Source organism: Acartia tonsa, chromosome 4, assembly GCF_053477335.1.
Source record: "Acartia tonsa isolate MP-2025a chromosome 4, ASM5347733v1, whole genome shotgun sequence".
Classification (NCBI taxonomy): Eukaryota; Metazoa; Arthropoda; class Copepoda; order Calanoida; family Acartiidae; genus Acartia; species Acartia tonsa.
Genome location: NC_137263.1, coordinates 43,239,770 through 43,260,243, shown reverse-complemented (window position 1 = coordinate 43,260,243; position 20,474 = coordinate 43,239,770). Strand labels below are relative to the sequence as shown.

Genomic DNA, 20,474 nt, shown 5'->3' with positions numbered 1-20,474 from the left:
ATTGTTCTTGCATATAACTGCAGTATGTAATAAGGAAAAATCAATGGATACTAATACATTATAATCTATTAATGTATCTAACTGTAAGACCTAATGAGGCAAACCCAAGACGGCAACAACTTTCTCTTTGTACTATTGTCTATTCCTTCAGACGAGATTATTTGTTTACTAGTGGTTTCGTCCCTATACTATAAAAAAACTTAGAGCTTGATGGCTTTGTTATATTTAGATTCGTATTTTTAGCTTTATTTATTTATGCTCGTTAAGATCTTTTAAACGGCTTGACAATTAATTTAAAAATTTACAGAACGCTTTTTTTTTTATTTTTAAGAGGAAAAGTTAACCTACTCTTGTGGCCCCGTGAGACTAGGGGGCTAAAATGTTTAAAGTTACTTCCTTTTCTTTGATGTTAAGAAGAGTTAATAAGTATGAATAACAAGAACTGAAAGCTAGGATATAGTTATGCATATATTCAGTGTATACAATGTACAGGGTGCTATATATATATACAATATACAGGGTGTTCTGTATATTATTACTAGAGTTGGGTTCGATATAATTATCTCGCTATTGGCTAGGTTTATTCAATATTTTATTTACTTTCTTTTGGTTATCTGAATTCCGACTATTCACCCTTCCATTATCTTCTTCCTGACGATTTCTTTCTTTAAACTATTTTAGGATCTTAATATTTTTTATTTCAAATTATCGTCCTGAAAGGGTTAAAAATTTTAGTTAACTGTTAAATTTTAGTTCAATATCTGACCACATTATGCACGTATCGCTAGTATTAAATTATTTTAGAACTAAGTTTTCTTTTATTTACTATATTATTAATTTAAATTTTCTATTTTAAGGATAGAAATTTAATACTTCAATATAATTCAAATAACAACATGAAATAAAAAAAAATTATTTATTCTTCATACAGTAAAATAATGGGTCTTATCGTTCTGGTCAATGAGAGTTTATTACGGATTATTGGAGAATTATGAGTTTTAAACAAATATTGCTGGGAAAACTTGAGCTCATATATAGACATTTATTTCCTATAAAGATCTGTCATGGATCTTGATGCAATAAGGCAGGCTGTTTCGTAAATGTTAAAAATTGGAAGATTTCATTAAACAAAAGTTCCCGCAAATGTAAGTATTAAATAATACACAGGGTCAGGGTATGAATAACAAGAAATGAAAGCTAGGATATAGTAAAGTATTATGCATATATTCAGTATGTACAGTGTACAGGGTGCTATGTATACATAAATAATACACAGGGACAGGGTATGAATAACAAGAACTGAAAGCTATGATATAGTAGAGTATTATGCATATATTCAGTATGTACAGTGTACAGGGTGCTATGTATACATACAATAATACACAGGGACAGGGTATGAATAACAAGAACTGAAAGCTAGGATATAGTAGAGTATTATGAATACATTCTGTATATACAGTGTACAGGGAGATATGTATATATACATTGTACAGGGTGTTATGTATATATACAATATACAGGGTGTTATTTAATCATACAATATATATGGCAGAGAATAATATAACCCCTTCTGCTTAGGTACGACACCTAGAAGGAAAGGGGCAAATCAAAGGCTTAGAAAAAATAGAATATAAAAAATATAGAGAAAAAAACTTATTATGACTTTAACAAAAGACTTTTATGTTGGCACCCTGTAAATGTAGATTAGTAAGTATTGTATTATAACACACACATACAGCATATACAGGTAGGAACTTGAAAATATTTATTCATTCTTGAAAGAAAGAATAAGAATATAACTTAATATCTCTCAAACTAGCAGTTAATAATAAATTAATTCTTTATAAATTTAAAGAAGCAACATAGGGGGGGGGAAGTAGGGATTACCCCCCCCCCCCCATTTAAAATTTACCCCAACCATTTACCCCCCCCCCAAAAAAATTGTTTGGGGGTGGTAAATACCCCCCAAAAATAAAAAAATCTCTAACAAAAAAAATTTTCCCCGGGGGTAAATTTTTTGAGGGGGGGTAAACAAAATTTGCGGAGTGCTTCGCGTGCCATTTTACCCCCCCCCCCCCCCAAAAAAAAAAGCTTGAACGCCCCTGAGAAGCAACTAGCAAATTTCTCTGTTGAAAAGAAATAAATTCTTGGTTTAAGAGGTAGCAAGTCTAGTTATATGTGTGTCTGTTTATACCAAAAGGTATAGCTTACTATTTGACTGAGTCTGCTTTCCATAAAATCTGCTTACATTCCTATGAAATATCTAACAGTGAAACTACTCTATGATTTACTTTCTGCACTTCAGATCGTTTCTATAGCTATGGAGGAAATGTGATTTTCTTGACTAAAATTTGAGACATAAAATATTTGGTGAATATTCCCTATGTTTTACAAACTTAATTTTAATGTGGTGGTTTGAACTCTCTCTCTTCTTTTAATGTGCGCCTAGAGACCTCTGGAGTTTCATCCGCTAGACAATTTTAAGAAAAAGAAATATTTTCAAGCTCCATACTGCTATATGTACAATATTGTACATAAGCCATATGCAAATGCTGTGTACAAAGAAAAATCATTCACAAAATACATTATAATAATGTAGAAAAAGAAGATGAATAACAATTTTTCCTCAAACTTTAGTATGAACATTTAAAAATTTTTTTTTTTTAATATCTTCAAATAGAAAAAAAGCTCTTTTTAGTGCACATAGAAAAAGGGTATATTTTATAGGCAGTATAAAGAGCTTAAAAAAGAAATTTTAACATTCAGGTTTTAAGGTTTTGTTACCCCCTGCCATCTAGCAAAGCTTCTCTTTAAGTAGAGTATTTTCGAAAGTCTTACAAAAACACTCCAGAAATATTACAATAACTTTATTTTAACATATATCTATATGCAAGAACATGCATATTCATTGCAGGGTAATATACACATACAAACAACACACAATCACATTTGCTGCGGTATACCTTTAGACTTTTAAATTGTTATAAATTATTTGTTCTTAAAACTTTGCTTTACATATAATTTCACATATTTCATATGGAACATTATATATTTACTGTATATGGAACCAAGAGGCGCTAGGGGTACCCAGGATCTTATTACTCCCCCTAAAAAATTTTATTCCAAGGTCGTAAGAAGATTAACGGTTGCCCCTCCCCCCCCCCCCACAAAAAATTAGATACAGTACCCCTCCCTAAATATGGTCTGGAGCGGGAATAACATCCCCCAACCCTCCAACCCCCCATGTGTGGAAGAATAGTTTCTAAACTATATCACTGTACAACATTGTACCATTCTTTTTACATGAAAAAATACTTTAATGGATCTGAAACCCTGGCTATAAAAATCTCTTACTATCATTTTCACAAGTTTTTGTGTAGTGTAATTTCTGTTCTACATAGATTAATATCCCTGGTAGATTTTTAGTCAGGTAGTTTAGTAATTTAAGTAGACATACAATCCTTTAGGTAATATAAAAATAAATCTATCTAGGATAGGATATTGAAAAAATTCTAAAAAATCCTTATTTACTTTTTTACCTAAAAGTTTTTTTCTACTAATAATGTTTTTTGCTTGTTTTAAGTTGTTGGCCAAATGACTGCACTACGTCATCAAGAATCTATTATTGATTTCTTTTATACTCTCTTTCTTACAATAAAGGTATAAATAATAGATGTACTGACATAAATTATTATATGGGGTAAAATTGAAATTTTATATTAATTTGAGGTGTTTTTTCATTATTTTATATTTTAATTTGACAGAGAAAAATCTTTAAAGGGTGTGCAAAAAAAATGCGGACATGATGCAAAGTTGGGATTTATTGCAAAATATATCTAGGTAGTATACTATTTTTAAATTAGAAATTTTCCTAATTTAAAAAAAAGTAATATGTACATATGATTATATTTAAATAGGTTCCTACAATTCCCATGACCTGATGGCATTTAAACATGAGTACCAAATAAGTCATGCTGCTTTACTAAAGCTCATAACTTGACCAGTCAGAAATTTTCACTGAAACTTTTTACTTAAGCAAAAGGCTTCCAAGGCAAATTGTGGAGAAACTAAATTCTGAGGGCGCGGACATACAATCATGCTCTGTCTTGACTCAAGTTAAGTCCAAGACAGATTTTTACTGCATGTAGCAAGGTGTTGCCATTAGATGAATCTTTTGATGCTCTTTTTTATTTCCTTGATATAAAGGGATTTCTTTGAATCTCCATGTAATGGTGATATGATATAAAGCAATAGTTAAATATGTAAATGATAAATCTATAAATTTTTAAAAAGTACAAATTTGTATAGTCTGACAGTAGGGCAGTAGGGAAGGGGTGTCTTTTGACATTAGGTAGTTTGGGGAAAATCTCAACAAAGGGCTAGATGGCCCTTACCACAACTAACCCCATGCTGCTCCATGTTATTGCTACATGCCAAAACAACTTTTCCTTTTCAGCTTATCTGCGAATCAAAACTTGGATGCCACTTAGACCTGGACAATAATCTGTATTTCTATTTTTAATAACTCTATTCTTCAGACTTAAATTAATACTCTTCATTATGGATATATTATAACTTGGATCTTACACCAGATTTTTAAGTTTTCTAATTAAGTAAAACTTGTATCGGGCTAAAGGAATGATACCTCCCCTTTACCCCATCCCCATACCTACTAATGTATGAACGAACTGACCAATAAATAAGTTCCATGTTAGCAAGCTAAATTGACGACAATTTTTCCCCTATCATAATAAATCTTGATATAGGAGTATAATATTAACTATTAAAGGTGGCATGTACGAATTCTGACCAAAACAGAGCCATACTATAGACAATGAAACTAGTACATACATCAACTTATTACCATGCCTAGTTAGTTATTTCACAAATATTTCACCAAACTAAAACAGATTATTTTTATACAAAAATATTTAATGGCTATTCTTTGTAAAAATTATTGGGTTCTAGTTAAATCAAGTAATACAACATCGACCATAGGTAACAAATAGTAATAAATCTCATTTTTTAAAGCGTCTTTTACAGACTGACAGACGGTCATGATAGGTTGTAAAGTAAGTATCCATTGACCAGAGCAATCTTTAAATTACACAGAAACTTTTCTAAAATAGCAGAACTTGGTTTGGAGAATCTTCAACAAAAAATATCCGCTGAATTAAACAGAAGTAAATCAATAATAGCTTATTTATTTAATAGCGCGGCAGACAGACAGACAGACAGATATAGTAAGTTTTAGCGTTTCTTTGCTAGTTTACATTGCAACTGTGATATCTATTGTAAAAATGTGAATGTTTTTGGCAGGTATATAAAAGTTTTCATGATTGTCGCAAAAAAAATGGGTCAAAAGAATCAAACTATCATTTAATAACGTTTAGTTCGTTTGGAAATATTCTTTCTCTTATTCATTCGAATCCGGTGGATAGGAACCAGTTCTCATCCATACGAAAAAACTATGTCTGCCAACAAAACTAAAAGAATAAAGGAATAATGGTTTTAAAGCAAACAAAATGTAAAAGAATAGTTATTTCTCGCATCGTATTATATCCAGCTTTCTACGAATATAGAAATGTACAATCATAAGATTAAAACTATTTTTTTAGCCCCGAGGTGCCGAAGGCACCGGCTAAAAAAACTCCCTGTCTTTCTGTGTACAACAAAACTAAAAGAATAAAGGAATAATGGTTTTAAAGCAAACAAAATGTAAAAGAATAGTTATTTCTCGCATCGTATTATAAACGGCTTTCCGCGGATATAGAAAGTACAATTATGAGATTAAAACTATTTTTTTTAGCCCCGAGGTGCCGAAGGCACCGGCTAAAAAAACTGGTTTTAATCTTATGATTGTACATTTCTATATTCGTAGAAAGCTGGATATAATACGATGCGAGAAATAACTATTCTTTTACATTTTGTTTGCTTTAAAACCATTATTCCTTTATTCTTTTAGTTTTGTTGTACACAGAAAGACAGGGAGGGGACACTGGGCTGTTTATTATACTAGTCCCAAAGTTTTATAATTGCGTTTAATTATTCGCTGGCTTGACAACTTTGGGGACACTTATTGAATTTGTATTGGTTGTTTCATGAAGTTGAGTGGACAATCGTTTTAGATAGCTGGTTGCACAAACTGTTGGTATATCAGGGTTGGTTGTCTGTAGAAGAAAAATGTTCATTGATAAATAGTTCTCTAGTCTGGTATGAGAATAAGGATAAAAAGGTCGTTGAATCAAAGGGAAGATTGTCTGAGTTAAGCCCTTTTTTAAAAGTAAGGGGAATACGGGCAACATAAAGTTTTGCAATCGTTGTATTTTGGAAAAAGGTTTTACCTGGCTGTTAAAAAGGTCCTCCAGTAGAGTATGAGAAAAAGAAAGGTTTTACAATAAAAGGGTTGATTGTTACATTACATTAACAAAGCAAGGTCGTCCAATCAAAGGGTTAGTTTTCTGTCTGGTTATATTCATGAAAAAGGTTTTACCTGGCCGTTAAAAAGGTAATCCAGTTTAGTATGAGAAAACGAAAGGTTTCACAATAAAAGGGTTGATTGTTACATTAAATTAACTGACCGTTTAAACATCCTCCAGTAAAAAAGGAATATAATACTTATACGGGTAACAAAGCAAGGTCGTCCATCAAAGGGTTAGTTGTCTGCCTGGTTGTATTCAGGAAAAAGGTTTTACCTGGCTGTTAAAAAGATCCTCCAGTATAGTATGAGAATAAGAATGAGAGGAACAAAGAATGTTGCGCTGGTGGCGAAGATTTGGTACGAGATATCTTGACTAACCTGAATTAAACAATTATGAAACTGGGACAAAAATGGATATAGAATATTAAGACAGGGGGAAAATTATCGTCAATAAAGGTTGCTAACATTGACATCAATTACTGGCCAGGTCAATTATCCATTAAGAAAAGTAAATGGGGTGGATAGGGGAATCGTAATTACTATGCAAGCATTGTTTACTGCCATTGAAACGCTTATGCTTAAAAAGCATTTATAACGAATAATTAAAAATAATAAAATAAATACTAGTTTTGAAGGTCCGGTCCTTTGGCTCATCGGGGTTAGCAAAACTTGAATTAATCTTACAATTTTTAATCTTACTCTTCGTGGAAAGCTGTCTATAATTCGATACGATAAATAACTAATAATGGCCGAAAACAACTCACCATACAATCTCCCGCCTCAACCCTCTCTGCCCAGCTGTCATCTTTCCATCCAAGCAGAGGGGCCAGGGACACAATGATGGAGATGACCCAGACGAGACAAATCATGAGGCTGATGTTCTGGCTGTTCCGAGAGTGGATATACTCGGCTCGAGTCACCGCCCAGAATCTAAACAAAATAAAGATTAATTTTTATCCTTTTGAATTGAAAATCTTTCTGCATCATGTTTAGATTCTTTGAATTTTTTAAAAAGAAGGATTGTCATATTTCAGTCATGATTTATAAAAACTTGTAGAAGGTTGATTTTCCTGGGTTTTACGAGCGGCTGCCGAGCCCTGCTTGAAACAAACTTTTATACTTTTATAGAACAATAATATAGGCTCAGTTAATTATACATATCATATATTGATTTTAATTATGTTAGACGGTCAAATACTGAATACATAATAACTACACTTTCAAAAATGCTTCCTGGTTTCTAAAGTACAGGATGCAATTGATTAATTAATCATTTAATTGTTTTTTTTTCCATAACCCCCAACCCCCATAAAAAGTAATTTCTGTATACTTTAGAATCACACTCACATAATAATCCTAACATAATCTAACCTTTTCTAACAGGGCTCTAAAGGGATAAGACAATGGTCGATAAATTGATGTACATTCATTATAATTATACACACAATTACTTCTTCTGTAGATTATCATTAGTGGTTGAAACATTTGGGCACTCAACTTCATGCAACTACCAATAAAAAATTCAATAAAAGTCCCCAACGTTGTTAAGCCAAACGTTATGATAAAACTATTGTGACTAGTGTTATAAACAGCCCAACGTTTACTCACCACTATATCATTTTTTTCGACACCAAATAACTCTAAACAATTTAAAATTCCTTTTTAAAACTTAGGTAGGGTATACGATGATAAAATAAAAATAAAAGGATTTTATCCTTTTTTTCTTTTTGTTTTATATAATTAATTATATCTAAATTCAGAAATGAATGAGATAATTGTTACAAAATCATTAAATAGCCTTTCAAAAAACTTTTATCTAAAAATTCGACAATGAATCAAATTTGCATAAGTTTTGATATTTGCAAATTAATTTAGCATAAAAAATCTAAATTTGAGATTTGAAAACAAAAGGAGAATATTTAAAAAGATATTTAGAAAAATAGGATAGAAATCAATACTAAATTCATCAATATATATACTTACTACACCTCTAGAAGCCTTTGGGGACACGTAAAGAGAGAGGAGGGTGTTTAGAAGTCGACCCTTTCCCATTTCAATTTAAGTTTTAAAAAAAAGAAAAAGTGATTTTTTGAGAGGGTCATTATTTATTGGGTGGGTGGAGAGTAAGGCGGGTTGATTTCCAACTTTTTAAAAATTTCACATTTTTTCACATTGGCAAGGCTTACTGGGCCAATATAAAACCCTGTGAAATTTGAAAGAGGTTTTTTAATCCAAAAAACAACGGGAGCGCGGGGGTTATAAAATGTGCCCACCCCCTTTTAAAACCAAAAATTGAAATTCCTTCAAACACAGGCATGTTGCATATCAAAATGACCGCATTGAAATGCTGATTACAGATCTGAAAACCGTTTTGAAAAATATTGATTCAGTCTGAAATGATTTTCAAATAACCTACCAAATGAACAATTTTGACTAAATCAGCCTTTTTAGGTACTTAATGAGCTCTTATTCGAACTAGGAGCAATATTTTTCAAACCTTTCCTGGACCAGTTTAGCGGTAAGCGAGATCCTCCGCTATGGAAAAAAAGCTTACAACTTTATATAATAAGATAGTTTTCAATTTCAGGTAGGGAGGGGACATTGGGCGGTTTATTACTGTAGTCCCCAAAGTTTTATAATACTGATTTTGTTTTCTTTGGCTCAACATCATTACTAGTGTGAAAGCAATGCAGAAGATCCACAAAACTCAACACCATGTAACAAACGATGTATAATAATAGATGCATTACAACAAAGTACATAAACATAGAACAAAAACGACCAACCTGTCAACGGCAATGGCCAGAAGATGTAGTATGGATGCAGTACAGCAGAGTACATCACTGCACGTCCACATGTCACACAGTACAGGTCCCAAACTCCAGGTTTTTCTGATCTGAAAATTAATCAAATTTAGGTTTCAGTCAATTTAATTCAATGATCATGCATGATTGGGGCTATTTGTTTGTAGATTTTGTATGTACTAAACAGTAATTTATATCATCACGAATAAAGTGCTTTTAATTTTACTAAAATATTACAAAAAATTTGTGTACTAAAATAATTGACAGTTTAATGTCCTCTCCCTGGAAGAAATACGCAAGCCACTACTAAAGAAGTTAGCGGGCAAATATGTATTTTTGTTTGTCAAAAGTTTACAATCACAATGCTGCAAAATATTTTTTTTTATTTCTTTTTTATTTCTAATTAAGCATTAGGTTTTTTATTTCCTTATTTACTGTGAGTAATAAGGCTAACTCAATACAAACAAATAAGTATCTCTAGAAAAAAAACTCTTTTAATCTCATCCCAAAACTTTTTTATTTGGTTTGTTTGTTTCCTTACTCTTTCAGTCACTCGGACTTTAACAAAATGTTTGATTAGCATTAAATAATATTCTTTTGTGGGTAGTTTTTCGCGGATAGTAAAATCGAAAATTATAGAAATAATTCCAGCATTCTGGGCAAAAAATATGAATTTATCCTATAATGTTATTTTATTTTCTTAAAAAGAAAATTTGCTATAATATTTATTTTTATTTTCGTTATGGCTCAAATGTGATAAAAAATTAGTTTTGGGCAAAACTGCAAAAGAATTATTGTATATGATCATAATGTATTTTTAGAGTATTCTCAAAAGTTTAATAATTTTTGTCGTAAAAAAGGGACCTCATACGGACGAGTCCAAACCTCTTTTTTTCTGTCCTAACATCCGGGGTATCAGGTTAACTAACACCCAACACAAACCAAATTTTTGATTGCACGACCTTTTCTGCAAGTCCAAACTGTGCATGTTAATGGAATGCGCCTGTTATGGCTCAAGGCATTCCCCCTATGCTAAGTGTCCAAATATTAATGTCGCGCATCTGACATAGCAGCAGTAGGAACAGTTTCTAACTTCTGTAGTTATGACGCTGTGATACGACGAGATTCGAACCTATCACCTCCCCGATAAATCGCATTATGAGCCGAAGAAGAATCATTATTTAGGTTTTATTTGCATTTTAATTTGATAATTGTTAACGTAGAATCTAAAATAATTCCAATTATGAACGTCAGTACTGAAAATTTACAAATTAAAATTCTCAACAAATTTTATCCTAAAATTTAGTTATTAAAAACTTTTTATTAAGTAATTTTTTTTTAAATAGCGAAACTTTTCTATGATTAGGGTCGGTCCGTCCGTCCGTGCGTAACAGGTAGCTTTTTCGTTAATTTAGGCATGTTGTAATTGTCCTATCGATTTCAAACTTTGCATGGCGATTCCTGTAGTAATTAGGTATGATTTAGAAAGCGTAGCAACTCTATAATCATTACCTGAATGTCCATAATTCCATTTTAAACATGTTGATTTTTTTACTTTTTCAACAACAAATTTTTATATGATTTAATTATTTAATTTAATTGATCTGATTTTTGATATACTGATTCCTGGGACAATAAAGTACAATATTATAAGCGAAGCAAATCTATAATCTAAAAATGTAAGTATGTCCATAAACATTATTCTGTATCAAGCAGTTTTTCAACAAATTTACTTACAATTTTGCTTCGACTCTTATACATTTATATTCTGATTATTCAGTTCTGACACTATACAAGTGTCAATGTCCGTTTGTCCTAACGTTTCAATGCTTTTCTTTTATGGATGTTGTAATCCCTGTTTATCAAGAAATTTTATTTAATTTATTTACATAAATATAATCTTTGAATTTAAGGATTACACAGGGAGGGGAAATTGGTCTTAAAATTAAATTGGTACCCAATGTTTTATATCCACGTTAACTTTGGGTACTTTCTTTGAATTTGTTAGTTCCAAACTATAATTTTCATCTACAGGAGTAATTTTAATTGTTAGCATTGGGGATGTAAATCAATTTATCGTTTATTGTCTTATCCCTTAAGATCCCTGCAATTAAATAAGAAGTTTAATGGTGGTGATATCACCATATTATTATAAAAAAGAAATCGCCATCAAAATAGACGATAAATTGATGTCAACCCCGATTATGATAAACAAAATCATCAAGCCTGTTTGTAGATAAAAATATTGGTTGTTAAGTTTGGACACTGTTAGTTTTTACCATCAAGATTAAACAAAAGATACCAAAAAAAGTTTTTTTTAGGGATTGGGAGATGAACGGGTGTACGCCCCTAGGTAAAGTATAAAGTGGGAAAGAGTCTAATCTAATAAAACCAAAAGAGAGGATAAAGTCTAAAATCCATTAATTTTGTAAATGAGAAAAGTTTGGTATAAAATGTTAAGGAACAATGGACAAACTTATAAACAAGGAGAAATACACAACAACGTAGCGAAGCCAACATTTCAAATAACTATTGCTTTGCCCCTTACCCTTAGCGGAGAGTTGGGGAGTTCAGGGACGTCTATAAAGTGTAAGCATTTCCGATTTATTCAGACAAATTAAATTTACTTCTCTAGAAAATTGAATTCGTTGTAACGGACAGACATCCAGAGGGATGTATATAACGGACACGTGCTTAGTAGGTAGAAAAATCCTAACCCAGTAAGTCTTATTAATATTAAAATTCCTGCTTGTACAGACGGACAAAGTTAGTTATAAATGGTTAGGAGAAGAATTAAATAATGTAACCGAGAAAAACTAATTTATACATGACAGACGGTCAGACAGACGTTAAGTGCTGTAAAAAGCTGCACTACAAACTAAAACATGAAGTATAACTTACAATTTATGTTTGTTACCTGGGAGTTTTAAATTAAAAAATTCAAAAAAAAGTTTTTTACTGTCTCTATATATGCTTTAAAAAAAATTTACGATACTTAAGATGAACTGTTACTTTGCCTATAAGTTGTAGGCATATTATTTTGTTTCAGGTGAAATATCCCTGAATATATATCTTTATAATATTTGGGGTAGAGTTTAATTTAAAGTCAAGAAAACAAAACATTAATATAACCGGTTCTACCCCCTCCCTTATTCTCTTCACCACTTTCAGGTTAGGGGGGTGACGCAAATTTCAGATCCATGATTTCGCGATTTGAGAAAAATTTATCTTAAAATTATAGCGAATTAAATAATCTTGCAAGCTCGCTTTTATCTTTAAAGAAAAATCAGCGAAAAACAAGATCTGAAATTTGCGTCACCCTTCAAATATGACGCATGACCGCTACGACCGCGAGACGTGGCAGTAAATTGTCCACTATCAATATTTGGTACAACCAATCATGAATTGATAAAAGTAACCAAATTCTTTATAGCAACAAATGAAAGAAAGAGTTCACAAAACTTTGGGTACCAGTATGATAAACATTTAAATATCCCCTCTCTCCCTGCTAATAATAATTAAAAGAAAAAAATAAAGTTAGCACACTCTCAGACGAGCAATGAATATAGAGTAGCTTCGCAAGATAAACTTACCATATACACAGCCCCCAGGGGCATGACAAGCAGGGCCACAAGAAGGTCGGCGACGGCCAGGCTGAGGATCAGATAGTTGGCCACGGACTGCAGGTGCCGGTCCAACAAGATGGCACCGATTACAAATACATTTCCTGGAAAATATAACAGTTTGGAAAATAAAACTAGTTGATGTGTGTGTTCGAACTGGAACACATTGTTTATTGACAAAGATACTCATTAAATCACCTTGTCTGTCCGTCCGTAAGTCTGTAACGCTATGGCGAAAATGTGGTTTCTCAGCTGCTATTCATGATATACGGCTGAAATTTGGGTTATGATTACATGTAACAATAATCATTAAGATTATAATTTTCTTTGTCCGTTTGTTCATCTTATAGGAATGTTTAAATAATCTTCAAAATTGGTGAAAAAACTAAAGAAAATACGCAAAAATAACCTACTTTAAAATATGTAAAGTTCGATAAATTCAAATTTTCTAAAGTTTTCTAATGGATTATAAGAGGATGTATTTAATGAATAATTACTTTCTTATGAATTTTAATTACAAAATCATTAGGTACAGCAAAATTTTAATCAAATTTAATTAATTAAGAAGTAAAAAAGATTTAAATATGTTTTTTTTTTTATAAAGGAATTAAATTTTTATTGGGTTTCCTAAATTAGTTTTGTTTAAGATGTAAAAGAAATTAAGTTTTTCACGGTTACGTTGATTTTTATCTTGCGATGTCTACTAGAGAATAAAATAAATCCCTTTTAAAATCTTTAACTATAGAAAATTCAACTTTTTACTTTTATTATTTAGTGACAAATTAAATTAGATTTTCAAAACAATTGAAATAAATACCGTAATTTCAGCAAGGATATACAAGCTTTTCTTTGAGCGGGGTAAAGTTAGGGTTTTTGATGTTTTTTAGGGGAGTAATTTACACATCCTTTTTCCCCTTGGATTCCAGGTAAGATTTGGAGACACTGTTATTAAACAAATTTAATTGGTTTGTATCTTACAACAGGGGAAATTTTTAAGGATAATTTGGTACAATTTAGGAAGGGAGGAGACATATGATTGTAAATGATAAATGTACCTAAAATTTTGTAGTCACGTTAACTCATAAGTATGCTCAAAAACATTGGGGACTTTTATTGAATTTCAATTTGTTGGTTCCAAACTAGCAGTGTTAAAACTTGTATCCCTGTTAGGGATGTAAATCGTCCATTGTCTTATCCCTTGAGATCCCTGAGTTATTTTAAAGTTGATGATAGAAAGAATAGCTAAACTAAACCATGGAGGTAGGGTTCATTAGGATGTTTGTTACACTAGTCCCCAAAGTTTTATAATAACGTTTTCTTATTCGATGGCTTAACAACTTTGGGGTCTTTTATTAAATTTTGATTGGTTAGTTGATTAAGTTGAGTGTACAAACGTTTCAACCACTAATTGTAATCTACTAACGGGTAATTTTGTATAACATCATTGGAAATATACATCAATTTATTGGCCATTGTCTTATCCTTTTATATCCCTGAAAACCAGCCCACCTTAATGTGTTTGTTTCTTATAATAGGGGAGATTATTTGAGATAATTACTCTTTAATGTGGGACTATTAATTTTATCAGTAGCGAAGCTACTCTATAATTTTCTGAGTACAGCAGTTTGTCCGCAACGCTATGGGGGATATGTGATATTTTCAATTGCCAATTAAGATAGACTTTTGATCATGCTATATTTGGGTGATATATACAGTTTTTTTTTATCTTTTTTTTTTATTTTTTGGTAACCAAAGAATATCTTCCCTGTAACTCTCTTGTTCTTTGATAATGTTTTTGTGCTTTGATTAATGTTGTCATCCTTGTTAAATACACTATAACATAAGGCAGGTTGAGGTAGAAGAAAAGACAGTTTATGATACACCAAGAGAAATAGAGAGAGAGAAGGAGAAAATTTTTAACAATAAATTCTATAATACAAAGTACAATAATGTCTGTCTGAAGCTTAATATCTCAGTAACCACTGAACTGATTGGGCTCTAATCTTCAGGAAATATAGATACTGGTCCTAAGGTGGTTTTAATCTAATTGTTGGAGATTAAATGTAATTATAAATATCTAGCTGTTACTGAGATCTTTTACATCATATAAAATAATAAACTACCAAGATCATATCATAGATAGATATAGTAAAAATTAAATGAAATTTTTTCCCTAAAAATAAATATGAAATATACTCTTCTATTTTTACTTATAAATTATGTTGTGCAATAATTTCCGCTTAAGAATTAGCCAAAAATCAAAAAGCATAAGCTTATAGTGTCGTATCATAATCGATCAAATCTAAATGCCTACATTATTAGATTCGTCGGGTATTCAAATATCAACAAGGATGACAACATCTATAAAAGCGATGCACCGAATCGGTAGGACAAACGAGCATTAACACTTGTAGATTGTCAGAATTGAATAAGCAAAATATAAATGTACTAGCGGTTTTACCCCTAGTATCTCTGGGTTCTATCGAAGGGATATAGAATGGTAGAAAAATAGCCTGAAACCATACACATATTTATCTAGAAAAATTGGATATAAAACATGAAAGAAATTGTAGTGCGGAAATGAGTGCTAACCCTAAAATGTTATTTCAGTGCACAACAAATTAAATTTGTACATTAGGAGCTATATCATATCAGGGATATAAAGGGATAAGACAATGGCCGATAAATTGATTTACATATCTCAATCTTCAATGATAAAACACTAGATTATCCAATAGTGGTTGAAACGTTTGGACACTCAACTTAATGAACCAATTAATGTCCCAAAAGTTGTTGAGCCAACTAAAAGGAAAACGTTAATATAAACTCTGGGAACTAGTGTAATAAACAGCCTAAAGTCTCTTATTTCCCTGATATGATATATATTAAATCAAACTCTGAACATCAAAACAAAATCTTCCTTTGGTCAGATATAATTTTGTGACATGATTTTATCTCATTTTTTAGTGATGTGGATGCTAATAGACACTAACACAATAATTCATTTAAATTACTTAAAAGAGCTATCCGTTACGGTCAAATTAGGTGGGACCCTGATCATAGAAAAGCTTCACTTAAAAAAATATGTTAATCATGTTATAAGGAAAATACTTTACATTTTTTGACTTAATTAATGTATTTGTATAATAAACACTTTTATATTTAACTCTATTTCTCTTTCTTTGATAATATCCAGGGGCTGTGATTCAGCAAATTAATACTTGAATTTTCTAAAAATAAGGATATTTTAGTGGCGTGATGTTGTAACTGTTGTAACAAAAGGGAAGTGGGTAAGAAAAAGGGGGGGGGAAAGGAGGTGGGCTTTGGGGGAATTTTTATATAGAATTATTTACATATGATGCCAACACAACTGGCAGGGTCATCCATGCAGAGGACAAACATAATTTTTATTTTATTTTTTCAACTAAGGATTTTATATGGCCTAAATGCTTTAATTTCCTCTAATAGTACAAAACAATATAAATATAGATGTCCAGTCATTGACTTTAGCTCTATCTAATTTACAAGATGTGTCAGATGCCGAGCCCTGCATCTTATTCCATCTAATATGCAGTATGCACAGTTTGTTTACCAGTCTTTGATATATTATAATCTTAATTAATTTTATTAAAATTTTATACAGAACTGCAAAATTTTATAATTTAGCAATTAATTTCATAAAATTTGAAAACCTTTCTATACTATAAGTCTGTCTGACATTTGTATCTGTCTGTAACGCTTTTATCTCTATATTTTATTATCTTTCCCTCTCTCCCTTTTCATTTTTCACTCTCTTCTCTTCCACTTTCCACATTTCATCTCACCCTTTCCCATTCTTTTTTCCCTTCCTCCCTGAAAGGACCGAACTTAAGTTTAGTTATTTTTCATTATTTCATAGAAATCATTTTCTTAATACTTAAAATCTTGTTGCCAGTATCAATTCAAACCGATTAATATCCGGTGGATTAGAACCGGTTCACAGCCATACTGAAAAATTATGTATTGCATCGTATCATATCCAGTTTTCTACGAATATAAAAACATACAATCATTAGTTAAAAACCAGCTTTTTGACGCGCGCCTTTGGCTTCTTGGGGGATAAAAAAGTTTTAATCCTATAATTGTAATTTTTATATCTGCGAAAAGCTGTTTATAATACGATGCGATAAAAAAACTATTCTCCTTCGCTAATATAAAAATCATGTGTAGCATTACAAAAACATTTAATTTATGAATGTAAGGATTAAACTTTGTAAAAAACTAAAATATTCTTTTCACAACTTGCCAACTATTAACATAAAATGACAAGAAATGTCTATTTTTAGTAGCGCAGCTAATCTATAGTAAAGGTTTGTCTGTACGTCTTACCGTATGTCCTTCCAATTGCTTTCTTCATGCCTAGGTATTTAAGAAACACAGTAAGAAATACAGAATTAAAATACCTTTTTATTCTCCTCTCTTTTACACAAGAGCATTTAATCTAGATTTTTACTGTTAGCTGCATTACTTATAGGGAAAACTAATGCTTTACTCTATAATTCGAAATGTGCCTCCGTCTGAGACATAAAAGGGGAAACATGATTTTCTCAGCTCCTATGAAAGATAGAGAGCTGAAATACTCAGGGATTAAATATGGTAACATTCTTCATATTTTCACCAAGTTTCATTAAGATTAGTCAAGTGGTTGGGGTGTTAGATCGATTCCTACATAGCTAAGTTTTCATGATTTTATCCACTCCTATTCAAGATAGACCGTGGAAATTTTCAGGGATTGAATATTTTCCTATTCTGCTTACTTTTCTAAAGTTTTACCGAGATTTGCTTTTTGGTTGGGGTGCTAGTTCGATTCCTAGATTTTTAGGTTTTCGTGATTTTCTTTAAATATATTCGAGTTAGACAGCTGATATTTTTAGGGATTAAATAAGTTAACAATTTACTTATCCCCACAGAGCTTAATTAAGATTTGCTGATTGGTTGAGGTGCTAGATCGATTCCTAGATTTTCACGTTATAAATCTTACAAGGTTTCGTGATTTTTTAATTTAATGTTTTTTTATGAAACTGCTCTATAGTTCATATTTCTGGATATCCATCCATAATTTTTGAGCTTTGCTACTTATGGATGTTGTCATCCTTGTTTTGTTATAATTTATTATGAGCTTTTGTTTTTATGTTTATTATATTCTTGTACATTTATTAAATGTGAGTGTATTATTTTAATAACATACACAAATATCTAAACATGAGAGACTTGTATATATAGATATTTGTATTATATATAGTAGTATGCAGTATCTAGGCCCCGCTTGCTAAAATAAGGATACCTTTAATTTACCCCAATAATTCAATCCCCTCTTCTACTACTATTAACGAACAGACCTATAAATAAGGTCAGTATTGGCAAGCTAAATTGACAAAATTTCCCTTGTCAATAAGTATCCTATATCCATTAATTCGATGTTAAAATTCAATGAAACACATAGATCTTTAAAAATGTCTTTTAATAGAACTTATTAACTTTATTGACCTTAGCAAAAGATTTAACAAATATGTAAAAATTGTTTTTTTGATAATTAATAATTGACCAACTTTGATGGACGTAAGGACACATTTGAATTATAGAATTGCTACACTACTAAAACTCTTATTTACCTATAATAGTCATGATAATAAGAACACCAAGGATGAGGGATGTCACGAGAACAAAAACAATATCGAACCCCGCAGGGACTGGGTACGCTTCTGTCGTCCTAAAATAAAAATAATAAGATTAATTGAATGATATTTTTTTTTAATTAAGAGGAAACTAAAGACCAGTACACTGTTATATAATAAAATAAAATATTTATGTATATTCTTAAAATTTTTAATCAGTATAAAATTACATTTAGAAATGGCAAATTTATTTTCAACATTTACATTTCACTATAGTATTGATCTTTGAATAAAAAGTTCAGTCAATTTAACAAAGAAATTCGGTCAAACGAATAGGCTTACAGACACCTCCTATGAAATAGATTTGCTACTTAAAAAAAAAGATTAACTTATTGCATTATTATTAAAATAAAGTTGTAATGGATATAAAATACGTGGATGTTGTGAGATATTCTTGCATACCCTGATATAATGTGTCTCCCAGCTGGCTAATATGATGCTACCCCCCATCCCCCCGTCACAATATCCACGTATAGTATATCCATTTAAGTTGTAGACAATTGAATCGGATAACCACGTACTTTGCTAGATGGAATGTAGATGCCTTTATATTGATTATCAATATTGTGTATTAAGAAAACTTTATAGTATCCCACTAAAAGTAAGTAGACTACAAAACGCCCCCTTCTCTAAATTATTTTTTTTTTCAACTCGGGAACTTGTATTAAAGTGCCTGACAGTGCATGGAACCATTATTTGTAATAAATTGAAAACAATGAGGGGTATTTTTTTGGTTGTTTATCTATTACTTCAGGTGAGGTTAGGTTATATTTGGTTCTAGGTGGCTCCACCCATAAGGATAGGGCACCGCAGGTTTGGGCTCTGCAAGATGCTCCAATCGCATTGATAAGACATAAGAATACCCCCCTTATTTTTAATTTATTTAAGAAATAAGGAGAGAAAGGGGCGGTGTCATTGCTCGTGGGAAAGCATTGTTAACATATTTATATACTTTCTTCATCTGTCCGTCTGTCAGTCAGTCCGTAACACTATGTGGGAAATGTAAATTTCATCGTTGTAAGTGAAGACAGACAGCTGAAATTTTCAGTGAAGATTCCTATGACATTGGCATATGTTTTCTACACGGTATAATGTCTGTCTGTCTGTCGGCCATGCATCAAAAGACATAAACCTAATTTCTCTCTCTTCCTTTTCTTTCTTTCTTATAAAAACTGAACATCTGCTTTATGACTTACTTTGTCCGTTTGTCCATTCAATCATTTTTTTGCTTCGCTACTTTTTGATGTTGTCATTCTTGTTTATTTGTTAATTTGTTGTAACCCTGTCTGATACTTTTCTTTTATTTTGTATATAAATTTTGTTTCTCTTATCTCACACCTTTTTATAAGTAACATACATTTTCTACAGTTCTTGTATGTCTGTCTGTCTATTAGTACCGTGCAGACTGGCGGATTGTCTGTTACGATTATTTAGCTCATAAGATAAAGAGTTATTGAAGTTATGACTAAAAAAAAACAAGTTTAAACTAACATTGAATGTATTTTTTGGATTGTTGGTTTTGGAGTTCCACATCTGTATATTAAATTGGATGTGTGAACTTGTTCCTATATTAAAATACTGGCGGCTCCGCCCCTAGCCTCTAGGAGCTTTGCCCCAAGAGTTTTGATCAATCTATTTTTATGTTATTTAAATCTAAACAGAAAAATAGAAATAAAAATTTTAGGCGGGGAATTTTTTTTTGGGGGGGAAGGGGTAGTCGACCCCCCTTTTTTAATTATAGTTTTAAAAAGAAAAAAAAATATTTTTTTTTTTGAGGTTGGGGGGTATTTTTCATTTTTTGCGGGGGTTGGGGGTGTAGGTATATTCCCTGAAGAGTAGAGCCCAATCGGTTCAGTGGTTACTGAGAATATCTTTAGCTTCAGACAGACAGACAGACATCGTACTATTTTGT

At 31.4% G+C, this 20,474-nt stretch overlaps 2 protein-coding genes across 4 annotated transcripts in view; both read right to left on the bottom strand.

Moving 5' to 3' along the window:
* Positions 1-20,474, bottom strand: part of LOC145317328 (uncharacterized) — a 263,955-nt gene that overhangs the window by 185,097 nt on the left and 58,384 nt on the right. The gene's annotated exons all lie outside the window — the stretch shown is intronic.
* The window catches only part of LOC145317329 (5-hydroxytryptamine receptor-like), a 62,732-nt gene that overhangs the window by 17,361 nt on the left and 24,897 nt on the right, over positions 1-20,474 (bottom strand). The window contains exons 3-7 of the mRNA XM_080158368.1: positions 18,500-18,597; positions 12,819-12,952; positions 9,208-9,317; positions 7,186-7,351; positions 6,696-6,799 (exon numbers count right to left, since the gene is read on the bottom strand). Coding sequence (XP_080014494.1) covers positions 6,696-6,799; positions 7,186-7,351; positions 9,208-9,317; positions 12,819-12,952; positions 18,500-18,597 — 612 coding nt within the window. The remainder of the gene's footprint in view (positions 1-6,695; positions 6,800-7,185; positions 7,352-9,207; positions 9,318-12,818; positions 12,953-18,499; positions 18,598-20,474) is intronic.